General features: G+C 31.5%; 2 protein-coding genes across 2 annotated transcripts; one reads left to right on the forward strand and one right to left on the reverse strand.

Moving 5' to 3' along the window:
• Positions 1-208: 208 nt before the first annotated feature.
• Positions 209-8,307, forward strand: LOC143070959 (uncharacterized). Its single transcript, XM_076245060.1, has 7 exons — positions 209-382; positions 2,234-2,383; positions 3,229-3,314; positions 4,929-4,999; positions 5,323-5,501; positions 6,627-6,756; positions 8,202-8,307. Exons 1-7 carry the CDS (start codon positions 211-213, stop codon positions 8,305-8,307), a joined length of 894 nt encoding a protein of 297 aa, XP_076101175.1. The 5' UTR covers positions 209-210.
• Positions 8,308-13,009: 4,702 nt separating this feature from the next.
• On the reverse strand, positions 13,010-17,692 carry LOC143070960 (uncharacterized). Its single transcript, XM_076245061.1, has 5 exons — positions 17,585-17,692; positions 15,683-15,772; positions 14,717-15,015; positions 14,028-14,218; positions 13,010-13,576 (listed from the first exon to the last, which is right to left on the reverse strand). Exons 1-5 carry the CDS (start codon positions 17,659-17,661, stop codon positions 13,010-13,012), a joined length of 1,224 nt encoding a protein of 407 aa, XP_076101176.1. The 5' UTR covers positions 17,662-17,692.
• Positions 17,693-18,846: the final 1,154 nt, after the last annotated feature.

Below are 18,846 nucleotides of genomic sequence, written 5' to 3' on the forward strand. Positions count from 1 at the left end.
ACAAACAAATATGTAACAAAAATGCACAAAATGGTATAAAAACCAAGCATCCAACATTAAAGACATTTTAAATCCTTTTGCTTGTTCTAGTAGAAACCAAACCAGAGAATAAAAAGCTCATAACTTTTTTGAAGTTGAATATAAATGTCAATGTAGAATCTGTCAAGAAAGTACAGAAAGGTCAATTAATTTCAGGAAGACTGTCTAGATATGGTACCAGACTTCATCAATCCTTTGAGGTTTGACAATAGGAAAGGTCTATATCTGGAGTTAGATTGTCATACACTCACATTGGGAGATAGAGTAAGACGAGGTCCAGATTGGGCTTACTCAGATCAAGATTTAGGTCTTCCAGGAACAGCAGTTGGATTTGAGCGAAGAGGTAGAAATATTTAACGCACATAGATAAAAGGACGATAAATTACCAATCTAAAAAAGAAAATTGGTATGACTGCAAATTAAGCAACTCTTCAAAAAGACCAAATGACAGAAATTAGCAACTATATGTCACCGTTCGGCATCGAACAATGAGCAATGCCCATATTGCATAGTCAGCTATAAAAGGTCCCGGAATAACAAATTTAAAACAATTGAAAGGGAAAACTAACGGCCTAATATATGTACAAACCAATGAACAGATATGAAACACATCAACAGACGTCAAACCTCATTTGCACTCCGTCTTCCGTTGTTTTTGTTAACAAAATTTAATGTAGCGAAGACATCTTTTATCTAAAATAAATTTTATCTATCAGAATAGCTAATAAACATTGTGGTAGAGAATATTTGAAATTTCATCATGTTTCACACTAGACCGAAAAAAATATAACTGTTGGAGCTGTAATTGGACAAAAAAAAATTAATTACCGATTAACCTGTGAAGATCTGTGAGTAAATTTGGCAGCACTGATTCAATATATGTTCTATTGTTTTATTGTTGACAGTTGACAATTTGACTCAAAATCCTTTTGTGGTGTTTTGTGATAATAAATTATGTCTTTCTAGTGAATCTGACAGCTGAAATGCTCCAATTTAATCAATTTATTTTAACGGTCATTCCCCGTAAATTGTCAATCTTTTCAAAAAAAGGGGCGAAAGATACCAGAGGAACACTCTAACTCATAGATCGAATACAAACTGACAACGCCATGGCCAAAACAAAGAAAGAAAAACGGACAAACAGACATACCACAGTACAAAAGACACAAAATGGAAAACTAAAGACTAAGCAACATGAACCCCAATATAATGCTGGGGTCAACTTAACAAGAATAATGATCCTTAAGATTTTAAAATTGTAACGATGGTTTTGCATAGCTTTCTATTATAAACTTTTTCAAATTTCCAATGTTAGTCTGACTAATTTTAACTTAACGGGCTAACATAACGTTTATTATTTCATTTCCAGTCAAACGAAAAAGAGGACACTCACACACTAGCAAGAGAAAATTTTAAATTCTAAACGAATTTTGAATGAAACGAATATAATATAAATATTATTCTTAAGTTTGAATATACACTTTAAATTATTCTATGACTTTTTCCCAAACCCTGTTTGTTTTTAAAATTACTCTGTAAATACACATAAAACACTGAACATTATGGCAAGGAAGGTAAGGTTTACTTACAGTAGAATCATGTTATTTTACTACATTTAATTTCAGTCCGATATGCTGCCACCTTTGGATTGCTTGCGCACTTGGTTTTTTACCTTTTAATTCCTTTGTTTTAAAGAGGTTGACTTATTGGGCTGCCCAAATCTCTGCTCTCAATTTTCTATTGAAGGATATTGAAAATAAAACGAGTGATGAAATAAGACCGAAAAAATCTGGAAAAAAACAAGAAAAGGCAAACAGCAGTTATCAACGCACTGCATAAACAGTAAAAAAAACGAAGAAACACTAGCCAAAATCTAATCTGGGAATGCTCGCAAGTGCTCCTGATGGATGTGAACATCTTGCTCTATATTCGATAACCCTCATATTATTTCTGTATGATACGTTTTAATATTGTACGGGTTGACTAGTTTTGTGATTTTATTATGAGATTTAATCCCTTGTCCTGTTCAGCTTTTGATATACTAATTCTTGTTAAGATATCCAAATAGCACATAAGAACAGACATGTCGCACTGTTATGATTTGATTAAAAACTATCTTACAATTCAAATTTCAATTCTATTTTTTAACTTACTCTTACACATCGGATTTACATTTCAAATCAACCTCTTTCAGATATAGGATGGGTTATGGTAGAGTGGGATCATGGAGTTATCTATCCATATCCACACGATGAACAAATGGATAGACTTCAATTAAGAAAGGTCAATGAACCTAGAATACTGGTAAATGAGCTGATAGCAGTTGGTTGCAGAGTTGTCAGAGGTATATGACAGAATGTTGTTTTATTTTAAATAACATAGCTGAGTACTTAAAGAATGTTTTCTCAACATGAAACTTCGAATTTAAAAAAAAAATCAAAAGATTTGTTCAATGACAGATTTCATGTAATAGATATAAATTTTCTGCATGATTTGCAAAAAATTTTCGCCAGTTCAAAATGAATTTTGGTTAAACTGATGTCTCATTTTTATATAGACTAGACTGTTGGTTTTCCCATTTGAATGATTTTACACTAGTAATTTTGGGGCCCTTTATAGCTTGTTGTTCGGTGTGAGCCAAGGCTCCATGTTGAAGGCCGTACATTGACCTATAATGGTTTACTTTTATAAATTATTATTTGGATGGAGAGTTGTCACATTGGCACTCACACCACATCTTCCTATATCTATGAAAATTGTACAAATAACAGGTAAATAAATACATGTTTTTATATTATTCTTACATTGTAAAAAGTCTCCTGTTATCCGTTCTCCTGTTTAGTAAGCGGTAATATGAATATTTCTTTCTAGGTAACAGTTCATTGTGTGGTCCTCGTCGAGGGCAGCGTTTCACCAATGTCAATTTGTGTGTTAAATCAGAGGCAATGCTTTGGATTTTAATAACTAACGCTGAAGAACCTGGTGTAAATTTGTTAAATAAAAACAATATTATTATGTACATTTTTTGGGGGGAAAATGCATTTGTTCTCGCTACGAAACAGGAAAAAAGCATAACGGGCCTCGCTTTTCGTCCCGTTTCTAAAGCTCGTACAAATAAATTTAACATATTCCAACAATGTACATATATTGTTTATATATTCAGTAACTAATAGCCAAACTAATTGATAGGTCAGGATTGGAAATATGGTGAGCATGACGGAGGGAAAGGTACGGAAGGAACAGTTTTAGGTGTTAGAGAGGAAGGAAAAGTAGTGGTGAGAATATTAATTACCTAAACCACTTTTTCATGCCAATTTTTCTTATTAAAAAACAAACTATAGTCCCCTCCATAATGCAATTATACATTTCACGGTGAGAGGAGAAAATATGAACAAAGATAATTTCATAAGAAACTGGGTAACATATTTTACCCCATAACACCCATTTTCCTTTTCATTTAACTTGAACTTGAATAGTTCAAAAAGTTCATTTTCCAAAATTTAGACAGATTCTAGATTTCTTCTCCTTCGATTTGAGACTAAATAATAGTGATGACAATATGAGATAAAAGTCCGAGTCAGCCTTTTCCCGTCATTTTTTAAAACTCAAATATCGCCAAAAAGAGCTCCATGACCTATTAATGTTTTAGCTAATATTGTTCCTTAACTATTACTTGAAGTATCAATTCTAATTTCTTCATTTTAAAATCAAACTAATAACATCTTTAACCGGTGCAATAAGTCTACCGTTAGAACAGATAAGTATCAATTAATTGTAGATAACATTCATCACCATAACGAAAAAGTAAACTACAAAAACGATACATTTCAAAATTATAGGATTAATGATGAGGTGGGCGTTAAATAATTCATGTAGTTAAACATCTATTGTGTGTGACAGTCACAAGTTTTTTTTTGTTTTTTTTTTTCAATTTGGGACTTAATGCATTTCAAACTCGTACTTGATTTGGCCTTTTATTTTTTTATATGTCAGTGTCACTGATTAATCTTTTGTAGACGAAACGTGCATCTGGGATACTTGATTATATGTCTTGTTTCTATAGTTTATCTTAAAGTTACATCTTTTGAAACTTCAAACACAAACAAGAACCATAATACGATTCAAATATATTAAGCGAATACTTGTGAAATGTTTTACACTATGTAGAGTCGACTCATTAGCTTCCGCTAAGGAAAATAAACTGGAGATAATGTACCTAATCAATTCCTGACCACAATTTGCTTACGTTCGATTGCAATAACAGTTCACTAACGAATCGTCGTTTAGCAAAGTTAAATATGCAAAAAAATGTATTGCAATTTAAATAATGTATAATTACATCAACAAGAACCAGAGCATCGTTAACACAAAAAACTAAATACAAACATTCAGAGCAAGACATACAAGTGCTTTCTATTATTTCCGACTGTTATATGATATATCTCACTTTTACCTTTCTACCAAATTAGACGGAGGGAAACAGCTTTCATGCTCGAAACAGTTACTATATGAAACGCAGAGACACTTGACCTCGTCCTCATTTCTTATTTGCGACTTAATTCAACTTTTTCTTTTTAATAGTTGCACATAATGACAGTCTTGTATTATTTTTATATGTTTTGAAGGTTTTAATGCAATTAAACACAAAACACTATTTTATTAACGCCTCAACTTTTACAAAGCAATACATAACACATTGGTTAAAACAAATAACAAATATGTAAAAGCCATTCATATAGAATTATTAGAGACAATTATTTACACATTAAAAACTAATTTCTCAACGAAAATAGAATGTTGATATTAAACTAGTTGATCTTGTATGCTATAAAACATCTTTTTGTATGATTATAAAGAGTTTTGTTAATCAGAAAACAAATATTTTTAAGGTAAGATGGGACAGAAAAAATATAGGCATCTATAAAATTGGATATAAGGGACGTTTTGAAGTGAAGTTAATGTAAGTATAAAGCGTTACAAAAAGTAACAATTAATCATATATAGACATATTGTACATGCAATAACAAACAAAAAATCACTTTGACAAAGTAAAATTAGGGAGAGAGAGATAGAGAGACCCTAAATGAATAGGGTAAGTTGCTTCAAGAACGTCAAATTGTAACAATAACATTTATTATTAAATTGTTTCTCTAGTTACATAGAATACCAGAAGATCCCATACATCGTTTCTTTTTTCTGGGAAAACTTCGAAATGGCATCTTCATGGTTGATATTTAGTTTCACCTAATCTTTTTTTAAAACAATGATTTCATATTATTACAGTGATAATTTTTCGAACGATGGCCATACAATTGGGTGCGAGGACACGGATAGGTATGGTAATGGTGAAGAAGGATATAACAAAACAACAACTAGAAAACACCAAAATGCTCCATATACAATGAATACTAATGAATTCGGTCCAGAAGATTATGTTATTCCAATATATTCGGAAACATCTAGTGAGCAAATTACTATTACACGTTCTGAAAACTCTGTTCATACTTAGATTTTAGCGTGCTAAAGTACAAAAAACTTCTAAATATAAATTAAATGAAAACAAAATACGTAAAGCACAACAAAAACCGTTTTTCATGTATTCATGTCGGTGTTTTTGTCATAAACTAAATCAAATGAAAGCAAATACTCCTCCGAGTCAAGAAGACAAAGTTATTCAGTATTGTAATGTCTATCAAGTCAAAAAATTCTACCTTAGTAAATTCAGAACAACTAAGCGATTGCAGTCATAATTAGTCTATAGGAATACAAACAGATAATACATTAAATAGAAAAGTCGTTCTTAAAAGTCCCAAGTCAGGAATCTCTGAGCTCTGTTAGTCTCGTATGTTTTGTTTTGTTTTGTTTTGTTTTTTAATCGTTTTAATTTTAATTCTGGTTCATTTGTTTGTTTCTAAGTTTAACGGGACGTACTTTTTTTCGGTGAACTAGTATATTTTATTAATTAGGAGATAACAGGCTTACAAATGTATACATCAGACGCGCGTGTCTTCTACAAACCACCCCCAGTAACGCTCGAATAAAAAACAGTTAAAAATCCAAATAAAGTTCGAAGTTAATAAGAGATTTTACGACTTTTGAAATTCAGAAAATGTTTACAAAATACAGCTTATGAAATATATTCCTTGAATAAATCATTCAAAGATGGTAGTAAGTTTGGTATCATGTTTTTAGACTATATTCACTCTTTTGTATCGATATACTAGACAGTCCTTTTCGAATATTCAGAATGATAAAGCTTTAAGGTAAAATGATGATTAAGACTAACTTAATTGTTTTACCTTCCAAAATGTATTACGTTTACTTTGTTCATCTTGCACTTAAAAAAATGAAAGTTAAGCCATATGAAAAAAAAAGAGTTATTACAAAAAATGACTGGATAAAGAAATTAACTGACATGGACTTCCTGGTTACGGATGGCCCCCAAAACTGAATGTTTAGAAATAGGTCTGGTATCAAGACATGCATGGTCCCTAGAGATCCGCAAATACACATCCTTGTTATCCAATGTTCTTAACATATATTCAATAAAATGCACATTTAGAATGATATGTCCTTTATTTTAACAGTAAGTGCTATTTGGGAGCACAAGAAAGGTTCACAATGGGTGAAATATCCACCTGGAGTAAATGTAAAGATTGAAAAGGCATATCAAAGGAAGAAAACAGGGAAAATCATCATAGAAATGGACCACACAACGTAAATTATTTACTCATTTTTTTAAACATATTGCCTAGTAAAAAAGAGAAAAAAAAACTGATATGTGCATGGAAGCAAGCTCTTAAAACATTGGATCGTAAATGACCGGTGCAAACATTTCTGATACTGGCTAATTTCGAAGCAGATAAGCAATTTCTATTTTTTTCAATAGCAGATATGTTGATTGTCTGAAATAAAGCGCTTTAAAGGCGAAAAATGAGCAAATAATTGGTGTCTTTGCATAAAAGAATGTCAAACTAAAATCCATTTTTGAAAAGGACGAGATAACTTGAACACTTTTTTTACCAATAATATTACATATTTGATTTATCTTATTGTGAGAGCTATCATTTTGTTTGTTTGTTCAAAATTCATTCATTCAGTAGTCTTCAGCCACGTGATAGTGCTTTATCATGAACAATCTTTCCAAATATTAGAATAATTTTGCACATCAGCTAGTACATCAATCATGGTGAACATATATGTTGATCATGATTTCGAAAAAAGGTCGATATAAACCACGTTTTGACGATACCTTAGAACGGTAGATTCGTGTTTTGCTAAATCAGTGGTTTATAAAAAAGCACTTGGAAGGCAAGATCAACTTCGAAGTTTGAGAGCATTAACAATTATAATTCTAAAAGGTTGTGCCAACTTCATCAGGAACACTCAAAACAAGTTGAAGACGTAAAACATTTCAATTCAAAACACAGTACTGTAAACTTGTCAGATGGATAATTTTAGAATTAAAAAAATGCAGATGTCAGATTCATTTGCAAGCAATTACAAAGAAAACAACTCAACATAATGTAAAGTGGTTAATGTAATTTAATTGCAACATGTGTTTGTCCTTTTTAAAGTTCTTTCCTTACCAATTATTTTAACAACAATTGTAATATTTGATTTGAATTTGAAATATGAAAGATATAAATCACATCAAACATTATCGAAAAGAAAGGTAATGATCTCAATTTAACAAATTGCTTCACCATAAGAATATTCCTTAATCAAGTCAAGAATATGACAGTTGTTATCCATTCGTTTTATTTGTTTGAGCTTTCGGTTTTGCCATTTGATTAACTTTCTGTTAAGATTTTTTGTCGGAGTTCAGTATTTGTGTTATTTCCTTTTTTTTTTTTTTGGCAATGTATACCTCAATCCACGGTTATGACTTATGTTGATGATTCGATTGCGTAATTGAAATACCGGTATAAAGTGTGTTTTCTTAATTCGGATACTGTTCCAAAGCACAAGTTTGTATCATTTTCAACTGTACATTTTGATCCAAGTAATATACCTACTTCTGTTGTCTTTTTGGAAATAAATCTGAATGAAAAAATGTTTTCCTAAGATGCATTTTGTTTATATTGTGCCAAGTTAATGTGACCGTCAAACAAGGGAAACAGGATCAATATATAGGTAATGCGATTTTATCTTTTTTTCAGATATATAATTCATTTTTCGAAAATGGTACAGGTGAACGCCCAAAATAAGACGGAAATAGCAGTTAGAAGGAGAGGTGAGTTTGCAGTCTGGCGAACAAAACATTAATTACGGTTTCTCTGAAGTTTATTCGAATATTTTATCAATTAAGTTATGGCTCCTGCACAAATAATGTCTTATTTGAAAGACATGAAAGTGTCATGAAAGTTTTTCCATCGTAATGGTTTAAACAAACAAGTATCCCAATTATTTTATCAAGTGTCATGATACAAGTCTTAAGTAGTATGATACGTGTTCAAAGCATCACGATTAAACTGACAATAGCATCGCGATGGGAGCCAATGTATCACGATGGAAGTCAAAAGCATCTTGATGGAAGTCAAAAGCATAAAGAAGGAATTCCTAATCATCACAATAGCTAATGTCCCTTTTCAAAGGTCTTGTTAAATCTTAACATATAACTCAGATGTCACCAACAATTCTATAGTAAACCTTAATGTCACAATCAACTCACTAATTTATCAAAAATAAAATGGTACAAATTCTTCGAATGTGTTGGTGCAGTACAATGTGTTTGTATATATGATATTTTTTTTATTCTTAAGAATTTTAAAACAGTGATGTTCTCGAAAAAAACAATTATCACGTTAATTCTACTTAATCATATTTCATTTTAGATTTCAGGTAAAAATTGTTTATAACGGACGCACATCTATATTTTCCGGTTAAGTTTTAATTTCGGCGTTAAATTTGTTAGTACACTTTTTGACATGTTGTATCCATTGAGTAGTTTATATTCGTAATTGTTGTCTCATCCCGCTGATTTTAGGCAACTCATTTCTAAATTTGCAGAGGACTTTTTCGGTTGATTTGTGCAAATGTCTATACAAAAAAAGTAGAATCACAAAAATACTGAACTCCGAGGACAATTCAAAACGTAACGTCCCTTATCAAATGGCCAAATCAAATGATAAAACACATCAAACGAATGGACAACAACTGTCATATTCCTGACTTGGTACAGGCATTTTCAAATGTAGAAAATGGTGGATCGAACCTGGTTTTATAGCACTAAACCACTCACTTATATAAGTGAATATGTTTTTTCGATAACATGTAGCATCAATAAGTAGCTCAATTTTAACGCATTGGTGCTCTCGTGTCTTCAATCCCTGCGTAACTCGGTATCTCGCTTGCAGATAGATGACATTGCAGCAATAGGCAAGAAGAAAATTGGAATAAGTGCATTAAATTGTATACTCAAGTTTTGTATTATTTCAGAAAATAAAAACCCTCTCTTGTATCTCAATAGAATATTACACGTATGAAATTGTTTACAATATGTCACAAGTATCACTTAAATCCGGGTCATTGTCTTCTTTCCTCTTAGACAATGCTGCAGTTGTTTTTCTTCTATTGTATTCATTAATTAAAGTCCTTTTACTTTCAGATTGATGCCTCTTTACGACAATGACAATTATCTCCATCTTTATTGCATAGTACCATTGAAGAACAGCTTTGGAATAAAATAGTTTAAAAAATCGCGTTTGGCATGCCACAAAACCAAGGTTCAACCTACCATTTTTTCCTTTAAAAATGTCCTGTACCAAGTCAGGAATATGGCCATTGTTATATTATAGTTCGTTTCTGTGTGTGTTACATTTTAACGTTGTGTTTCCGTTGTGTCGTTTGTTTTCTCTTATTTTTGAGTGTGAACTCACATCACTATAAGACGTGGCACGGTACTTATCTATCCCAAATTCATGTATTTGTTTTTGATGTTATATTTGTTATTCTCATAGGATTTTGTCTAATGCTTAGTCCGTTTCTGTTTGTGTTACATTTTAATGTTATGTCGTTGTTTTCCTCTTATATTTAATGCGTTTCCCTCAGTTTTAGTTTGTTACCCCGTTTTTGTTTTTTGTTCGTGGATTTATGAGTTTTGAACAGCGGTATACTACTGTTGCCTTTATTTGTATGGAATGGACTTCGCATTCTATTCATGAGTTTTCTATTTGTGTTTCTAATTTTATTTTAGACAATATTTGTTTTCGTTTTTATGACTTCAATATTTAATCATATATGCTAAAGTAAAGAACATGGGGGACCTTAGCTAACCACAGTTCATTCATAGCCTCATTTATATTTCAATGAGCAAACAACCATTAGAATTTACCTTGTTTATATTGGATACATAAACTTTCGAAAGCTCCTGACAAAAAAACGGTACATTGTTGGCTAACCTGCATGTTCCACCAATAAAATTATCCCTTAGATTAAGCAAAATGTTGTCAGTAGTGAAAAAAATCTCAAAGAAATAATCAACAATGCTTTTCTAACATACGCTTAAAATGTGTTGTTAAAAATTATATAGCCCGAAAATAAAACGTGCTACGCCGGATAAATATTAATTAGGATGCTGGAGTTTCTCAATTTGTTGAATTGGGAGAGATAATTTTTGCAGGTTATCGGCATCCTATGGTAACCAACTTTGCAGCTCTCCTGGTCGACTTTATCTTATTTACACATGAGAAGGAATTTCTTCCGGCACTTTTAAACAAACAATATCAAAAAAACCAAATCATTTAATTTCACATAGAGCTATTTTAAGGATGTTCTTTGTTTAACAATCCAAACATTTCTGATTGGGTACCATTATTATATCCTACTTACGTATAGATGAATCGAAACCACAGATACACCTTCCTGATGCTTCATTTATTTACATTTACCTCGACTTGGACAACAGCGGTCACCTCAGTACCAGAATCTATAATAAATGAGACGATTTAGATTTTGAAATTATAAAAAAAGTAAAATCACAAAAATACCGAACTCCGAGAAATATTCAAAACGGAAAGTTCCTAATCAAATGGCAAAATCAAAAGCTCAAACACATCAAACAAATGGATAACAACTCTCATATTCCTGATTTGGTACTGGCATTTTCGTATGTAGAAAAAAGTGAGGAAAAATGGTTTTATAGCTAGCTTAACCTCTCACTTGTATGGCAGTCGAATCAATTTTTCTCACCTTAGCAGCAATATACCTCATTTCACCCGCCTATCGAGTATACATTGCATAACGCATACGATATTCAAGAGCTTGCAATTGCTACTTAGATTTGTGATACTTCATCGGTATCGGATTACAAAATTAACGAGACAGTGTTTTGTCAAAGAACGTCTCGTCATTTTTCTCAAAAACATTTCATACAAAGACTGTGGGTGGAGTAAAATTCAGCATTAAACATCCGTCGTTTAGTATAATTTAATTGGTTTTTTTTCAATCAATAAAAGAGCGTAAAAATGTGATCTGCATGAATTCATAAATATAAACAAGAAAATATGCAGCCTTTGAGAGGCAAACCAACGGATGTTCGTCTTTTAGACGATGCATTAATTAATTTGCTCTCATAAATGTTTATTTCTCTATCCGTATCTTGAATCTTGACGTCGCACGTCCGTAATAAACTTCAGGTTTGTTATTTATCAATAGTCACGTATGGGGATAAAGCTAGAATTTCTTTGTAAAATGAGTTCGTATACGGTAAAATTAATACAAATCAAACATTCATACATTAACAAGTTTAATAATTATACCCAAAACTCTTCAACTTCAAACATTGATTAAATTGCTGTCCTTAACATGCACATTCATGTCCAGTGCAGGATGTTTATTCAATATTGTCGACATCGCGATATCTACAATGTTAAAACGATATCGTGTAAACATCGTTTACATTGTTTGAACCCTTATATATTGTTAACATCGTTGACATCGTTAACATCGCGATGTTTACAATGTAAACACGATGGCGTGTTAACATCGTTTACATTGTTTGAACCCTTATATATTGTTTACATCGTTGACATCGTTTACATCGCGATGTTTACAATGTGAACACGATGTCGTGTTAACATCGTTTACATTGTTTGAACCCTTATATATTGTTTACATCGTTGACATCGTTTACATCGCGATGTTTACAATGTGAACACGATGTCGTGTTAACATCGTTTACATTGTTTGAACCCTTATATATTGTTTACATCGTTGACATCGTTTACATCGCGATGTTTACAATGTGAACACGATGTCGTGTTAACATCGTTTACATTGTTTGAACCCTTATATATTGTTTACATCGTTGACATCGTTAACATTGCTATGTTTACAATGTAAACACGATGTCGTGTTCACATCGTTTACATTGTTTGAACCCTTATATATTGTTTACATCGTTGACATCGTTTACATCGCGATGTTTACAATGTGAACACGATGTCGTGTTAACATCGTTTACATTGTTTGAACCCTTATATATTGTTTACATCGTTGACATCGTTAACATCGCTATGTTTACAATGTAAACACGATGTCGTGTTCACATCGTTTACATTGTTTGAACCCTTATATATTGTTTACATCGTTGACATCGTTAACATCGCGATGTTTACAATGTAAACACGATGTCGTGTTAACATCGTTTACATTGTTTGAACCCTTATATATTGTTTACATCGTTGACATCGTTAACATCGCGATGTATACAATGTAAACACGATGTCTAAAGGAAACATATAAATGCACACTGTATACATGTTATTTGCAAATTTATTGAACAAAATTAAAGGAACAATAAAACTTTTTGTAGACATTTAAAACTGATTGTTATAATAATTACTGATATTATTTTAGTTGAATTAAGTTGTAATGTGAAATGAAAACTTGATACTAGTAAAAGTAGTTACAAGATCTAGAGATAATAAGTTACTTGTAAGTATTGTTATTTGAATAAGGTACATGACTAACACTTTGACTTTTTTCTGTTTCTAACAAGTCGGTCCATATTAAACATTTCAGACAGTTTTAACATGAACAAATTATATTTTCCATGTGACATATGTTTAGTAGTATATTTATATTTTGCCACGAATTGAAAGGTTTGTTCACACGCTTCTGTGTTTATGTTGTTGAATTGGTCATCTGTGTACGGGTTCACATTACGTCGACACCACTTGTCAACATGGTTGGCGAAATGCATTTTATCCACCACTATTCTTAAGGTAGCCAGAAATTGCGAATACTGACTTTTATTTATTCTAACTGGATTGATGATGAACTTTTTCAAATGACAGGCATCATCATATGCTAACAAGTTTGGGAAATGTAATAATTCCTTTGCTAACCAAACTAAAAACATGTAAACTTGAGTTAACGATTCACATCCGTACAATTCTGTCATTCCATTAATTATTCCACAATTATATACGGAGGCACAAATTCCGGCGGTTTTACACTTTTTTAAAGGACCTTTGGCATTTAAAGTTCTGCATTCTGTACTATCTTCTTCATTGTCAAACTCTTTGGCAACCTACAAATATTTAAATGTAATTATTACAATTTTAGTATATAAGTGTAATAAATAAAAGCACAATTGTGTTTAGGTATAAATTAAAATGAAAATGGGAAAAAGGGGGTGTGTATTTTAATAATTGTATTTATTAATCTATTTGGTAACGCAACAAACACATCCATTATCACTGGGAGGAGAAAGAATAATTTTACTACAATAAATGGTATTCAGCAATTTTAAAACTTGTTATTTGGTACAATACTGGTATAAAAATATATTTTTGTATTATTTTTTATTTGTTTGACATTGTTGAACTAAATTAATGCTAGATTTACATTAAAGTAATAAAACAATGCTAAATATACAAAAAAGAATAAAAAAATGAAATACAAAGATATACTTGTATGGAGAGTTGTCTGCTTAAAAAGATGAGAGTTTGAAAGGATGAATGTTTGATTTAATAAATTACCGAAGCTTTATGGTTTTCCATTTGTAAACTTTTGTGGTCGTGACAATACAAAGATCCTTTACAGGGCATTTTTGTACAACTCATTTCCACTGTTCCTAGCTCTTCTGATTCTAAAGTTTTTACTCCTCTTGCAGCACAAACCGATCTTGTCCCTTTCATATGACCGTCTATAATTATAGCTTTACTGCATTCTAAAAATATAATAATGTTTTATTAATCAATTTATTTTAGTAGAAACATGTTACGCTATGCTGTTATTTTGTATGCACAACATTTTTTGATATTTTTTTTGATAAAAAGAAATAATACAAGAACTATCTTTAAAAAAGATATCCGACGTATTTAAATTTTAGTATATTAAACAAAACCCCGGGGAAATCTCATATGCGTAGGTGCGTTCTAAAAGTCATGTACGTTTGTACAACAAAATTTACATTAAAAACTATATAATTGTTCCGAATAATCACCTGTCATGGATGGACAATTATTTTAATTAAAATATAAATCTTTGTAAGATTTAGTTTAAATATTTATAGTGTTCACTTGCTTTCCATCACGATATAATTCACGAGACGTTTTTATACGTGTACATGTAAAACAAATTTAGTTGTAGAAGGGTCTTATAACAGCACAAACAACATTTTTAAAAAAACCAAACAAAAATGAATTCAGTTTTTTAAATTACAAACCTGCGTGTTTACAATTATCAGTATGGAATGATGATGACCACTTCTTAGAAAATCCTTTCCACAGTTTTTCGACGTGAAATTCTAACAAGGCTTCTATTTCATCTGATTTTATAAACTCAATTTCTTCAACAATTTTATGCTCGGTAAACATTTCAATTATTGTTTTTTTGTACGAAGCTTCACTCAAACGTCTTCTGTCAAGAATTTCAGTAGAATTTGAAGAGTCCATCCATTTACATCCTAAAAATTCATCATTATAAGCATAGGCTATACTTTCGAACGAAGCTGCTTTCCTGTACCTAAATTGAAAAAAAGGTACATTTATTTATAACATTGAGGCTTCATTAAAGGTGTATATTCATGTTTTAATAATAAAATATATTTTACCTTTGGTTTGCATGGTGACTGTTTATTATTTTGAAGATTTAACTTTTTTTTATGGGTGCTTGCTTTTTATGTTTTGGAATTTTTTTGAGACTTTTGGTATTTTTTGGTGTAATCCATTTATGCCTTTTAAAATTTTGCTCATAGACTAATTTTTTTACATGTATGAAAAAAAGCGATAATTATGTTAACGTTTTATAAATCCTTGTTATCTTTTAATATTTGTTGAGAACTTTAATTTGTTTAGGTTATAGCTTTGTCACTTGTGTTAACGCGATTATCGTAACTGCGGTTACGATTATTCTAATATGGCGGACACAAATATATGAAAATTTTATAAGGCTGATTTCTCTTGCTTTGTTTTACTTTTTTTTTAAATTGTTATTTGGATATAGAGTTGTCTCATTGACACTCACAAGACATCTTCATATATCTGTTAATATGCAAGAAATGAATGACATGCGGTACATGTATACCAGAATTATATTACACGATCTGCTTAGCAAATCTTTTGCTAATAAAACAATTCACGAAAATTTTAAAGGAAAAACGTATCTTATTAATAGGTAAATTACAACTTACAAATCAATATCCACTATATTTAGAAACTCCTTTGAAAAAACTGTGTCACATGTTGACATGAAGTAGTCCAATGTCAAGGCATCTTTGTAGGGGAGACCGGGGTTGAATGAGACACTTTTTAAGTTCTTGTCTATACATACAAATCAATTAAACGCAGCTTTCTCACTAGACCTAGCAAACTAGACAAACATCTCGTGTACATTTTTAAAAGGATTTGAATCCACTAAAGCTATTTCTTCAGTCACATCTGACGATTTAATAGGGGTTGTCGCATGTAACTACCTACCCCGTGTGCGGGGTACGTTGAGACAGGGGTTGGGGTAAGTTGTGACATACATACAGTACTGGTAGTCCTGTTCACATGTTCAGATGTACATGCTTTGTCACAATTTCAGAAGGTGGAAGACCTACTAGATGGGTCATACCTTGTATAGCGCGTGAAATATGCTATGTTAAGAGCTTTTCCGTCAGTCATGTATTCTTTGTCCTTGACCTCATTTTTATGGTCAAGGAAATGTTTTGTCATATGAAATACCGCACTTATATTTAGTTACTAGTATGATAACTTCTATGTTTGGTATTATGTATATTGGATTCTTGCAAGGTGTACATGTCATTCAGACAGTGTTAACTGACAACCTAATTTCATGGATCAGTTATCATGTCCGTATCACAGATATCCATAGAAATATATGCAATAGTCTACTGTATTCGGTGTATGAATGAAGCACTCACACCACATCTTCCTTTATCTATATATGAATGAAATTCAATTATAATAAAAGCAGGCGAGACATTTCAGACATGGTAATGCCATATAGTGAATGTCTAAGCAGTGGCTATCTTTTACGATGCTCGAAAAAAATACTATTAATATTAATAATACTTTGTAAAATAATCAAGATATATGAACGAAGATAAAAAAAGAAAAGAAAAGGAACCGTTTGTGCTGTCATATAAAACTACATTACATAATTGTAAAAGTATAAAAACTAGCAGATGCTGCTAAAATACAACCATACTTCTGTGTAATGTTGGACTGAAAGGGTATTACCCTTTAAAAATTATTTTGTTTAAGATGAATGAAAAAGCTTTGTTTTATAAGACATATAAATGCTGACTTTTAAGTAATATATATAATGCCATATATACATAATGCAGTTAAATGATATACTGATGCGTTGGTATGTGATTGAGTGTGGTTTGCATTGCCATTTGTGGATACGGTTTTATATAGCAGATGCTGCTCAAATGAAAATATCATTTTGTGTTGCATTGTATTTATGTTGCATTATTTCATAAATTTTCCTCACTGTCCAATTGTACGTCTTTTTGACTGAACAATCTAGTTTTCTCCTACTTTGAAACAAAAACACCGGAAACAAAAGTGTTTTATGTCAGATGTTGTTTGTGTATATCCCTTATTTGGATTTGAAAATAATTCTTATTGGAATTAATGGGCGAAAAGACTCACAATATACTTGTCTGAGGTTGTCACAACCTGCCCCGTTGGTGCTGTATCAACCTGCCCCTATGAAGTGTTAGTCACGTGGCGATCAGGCGTGGAGAAACTTATTGTACTTGGATTTTATATGATATCACACATTGAGCCCCGGATTTTTATCTTCATTTATATATCTTGATTATTTACAAGGTATCATTAATATCAACAGCATAAAAAATATTTCGTACATCGTAAAAAATACTTACGGCTTAGATTTTCAGTTTTTACTTCATAAAATCTTCAAAAACGCTTCTATGGCATAACCATTTCTATCTCGATGCAATTTGAAAAAGACTTCACGAAAACTGTCTAAATATGCTATAATTTCTTCTCTAAAGGAAGATTTACAGTCCCTGTCTCATTCAACCCGTGTCACATTCAACCCCAGTCTCCCCTAATATAATTCCTTCCCTTTTACTTTATAAGTACTGCACTTGTACAGTGTGTTGCATTTGTTGCATTTGATTTCGTGCATGAATCCAGTTACGGGTTTGAATCTGGAACGGTAGACTGTACAAGCTTTCGATGCCACTGTTTTTAAAATACCACAGCATTTTGTAATCGGCGGAAAAATATTTACAACACCAACATTACATATTCCCCCTTTAATGTAATTACTGCATTCTTCTTCTGCTGATTCAGATGATACATCGCTAATATTATCTTGGAACCGTGGTAGTATTGTTTCTAAAGTTTGTATTAGTCCAGCTACTTCTGTCACAGAATATTCCTGTTTTTTTGTATTATTTAGCAGATTAGTTATATGCTGATATCTATCTTTTAGTCCAAACGGTAAAATTTTGATGAATTCTGTTATTCTTTTCACATCTTCAACTTTGGTAAGCGGTTTTAATTTATCTTTTAAATCCATTTTAAAACACGTCAACTGTACATAACATGTACTGACGTACTTTTTCCGCGAAAACGTTTAATTTTGCTTAGAATGACTTGCAACGTAACGTTGCCTTTAGTAACGCTACCAAAGCAAATGTAAACGGCAACACTCAAAAATGGCTGCGTTTATATACAAAGAAAGAGTTAACCATTTGCTACCAGCTAAAGATTACAGACCCTTTTGACGAATTAACAAATTGCACTTTAAAGAATTTAGCAACTGCCAACAGTGTTCCAGTTGAATACATAATTCCGCCGTTTATTACAGCAGTTTCTCATTTTTTAAATAAATCAGAAATTAATTCGTGGGGTAGTTGGTACCAGCCTTCTATTATATACTCTTCCACTGTTGGCTTTACTGGAACGAACAAAACAGCAGCAATGGATGCAGTAAGAAATGGAATAATGGACGTGGAATCTGCAAATGGTGTTGCTGAGGTGCAATCAAGAATAAACCAATGTAAGTAATTAACAAAACTAAAAATTACTTTACTTTTCTTTTTTTAATTTGAAATGCAGCTTAATGAATTAAAAATGCATATATGTGTCCTTGCAACTGGCATATATTAAAGTGCAACAGCATGCATATCCCTAATTACAGTGTTTGTGGAATTATGTGAATGAAATACTTGCTACTGGACCACCATTAATTTATATTTAATAGAGACAAAAAAATCTTTACAAGGATACGTTTAGAATATTTGACAGAAATATTAATATGCTTGAAATATTTACTACTGGACCCTTTAAAACAATTTTTTAGCAG

This window comes from Mytilus galloprovincialis, chromosome 4, assembly GCF_965363235.1.
Source record: "Mytilus galloprovincialis chromosome 4, xbMytGall1.hap1.1, whole genome shotgun sequence".
NCBI classification, from domain to species: Eukaryota; Metazoa; Mollusca; class Bivalvia; order Mytilida; family Mytilidae; genus Mytilus; species Mytilus galloprovincialis.

Bases quoted from the DNA above. Each gene is read 5' to 3' on its own strand.
- LOC143070959 (XM_076245060.1), top strand. From the start codon at position 211: ATGGTACCAGACTTCATCAATCCTTTGAGGTTTGACAATAGGAAAGGT. The intron at 383-2,233 runs GTAGAAATATTT...AACCTCTTTCAG, and splicing joins AGTTGGATTTGAGCGAAGAG to ATATAGGATGGGTTATGGTA. The intron at 5,000-5,322 runs GTAAGTATAAAG...ATATTATTACAG, and splicing joins CGTTTTGAAGTGAAGTTAAT to TGATAATTTTTCGAACGATG.
- LOC143070960 (XM_076245061.1), bottom strand. From the start codon at position 17,661: ATGCACGAAATCAAATGCAACAAATGCAACACACTGTACAAGTGCAGT. The intron at 15,016-15,682 runs GTAAGTTGTAAT...TTTTCAATTTAG, and splicing joins AATATAGTGGATATTGATTT to GTACAGGAAAGCAGCTTCGT. The intron at 14,219-14,716 runs GTTTGTAATTTA...TTATATTTTTAG, and splicing joins TGATAATTGTAAACACGCAG to AATGCAGTAAAGCTATAATT.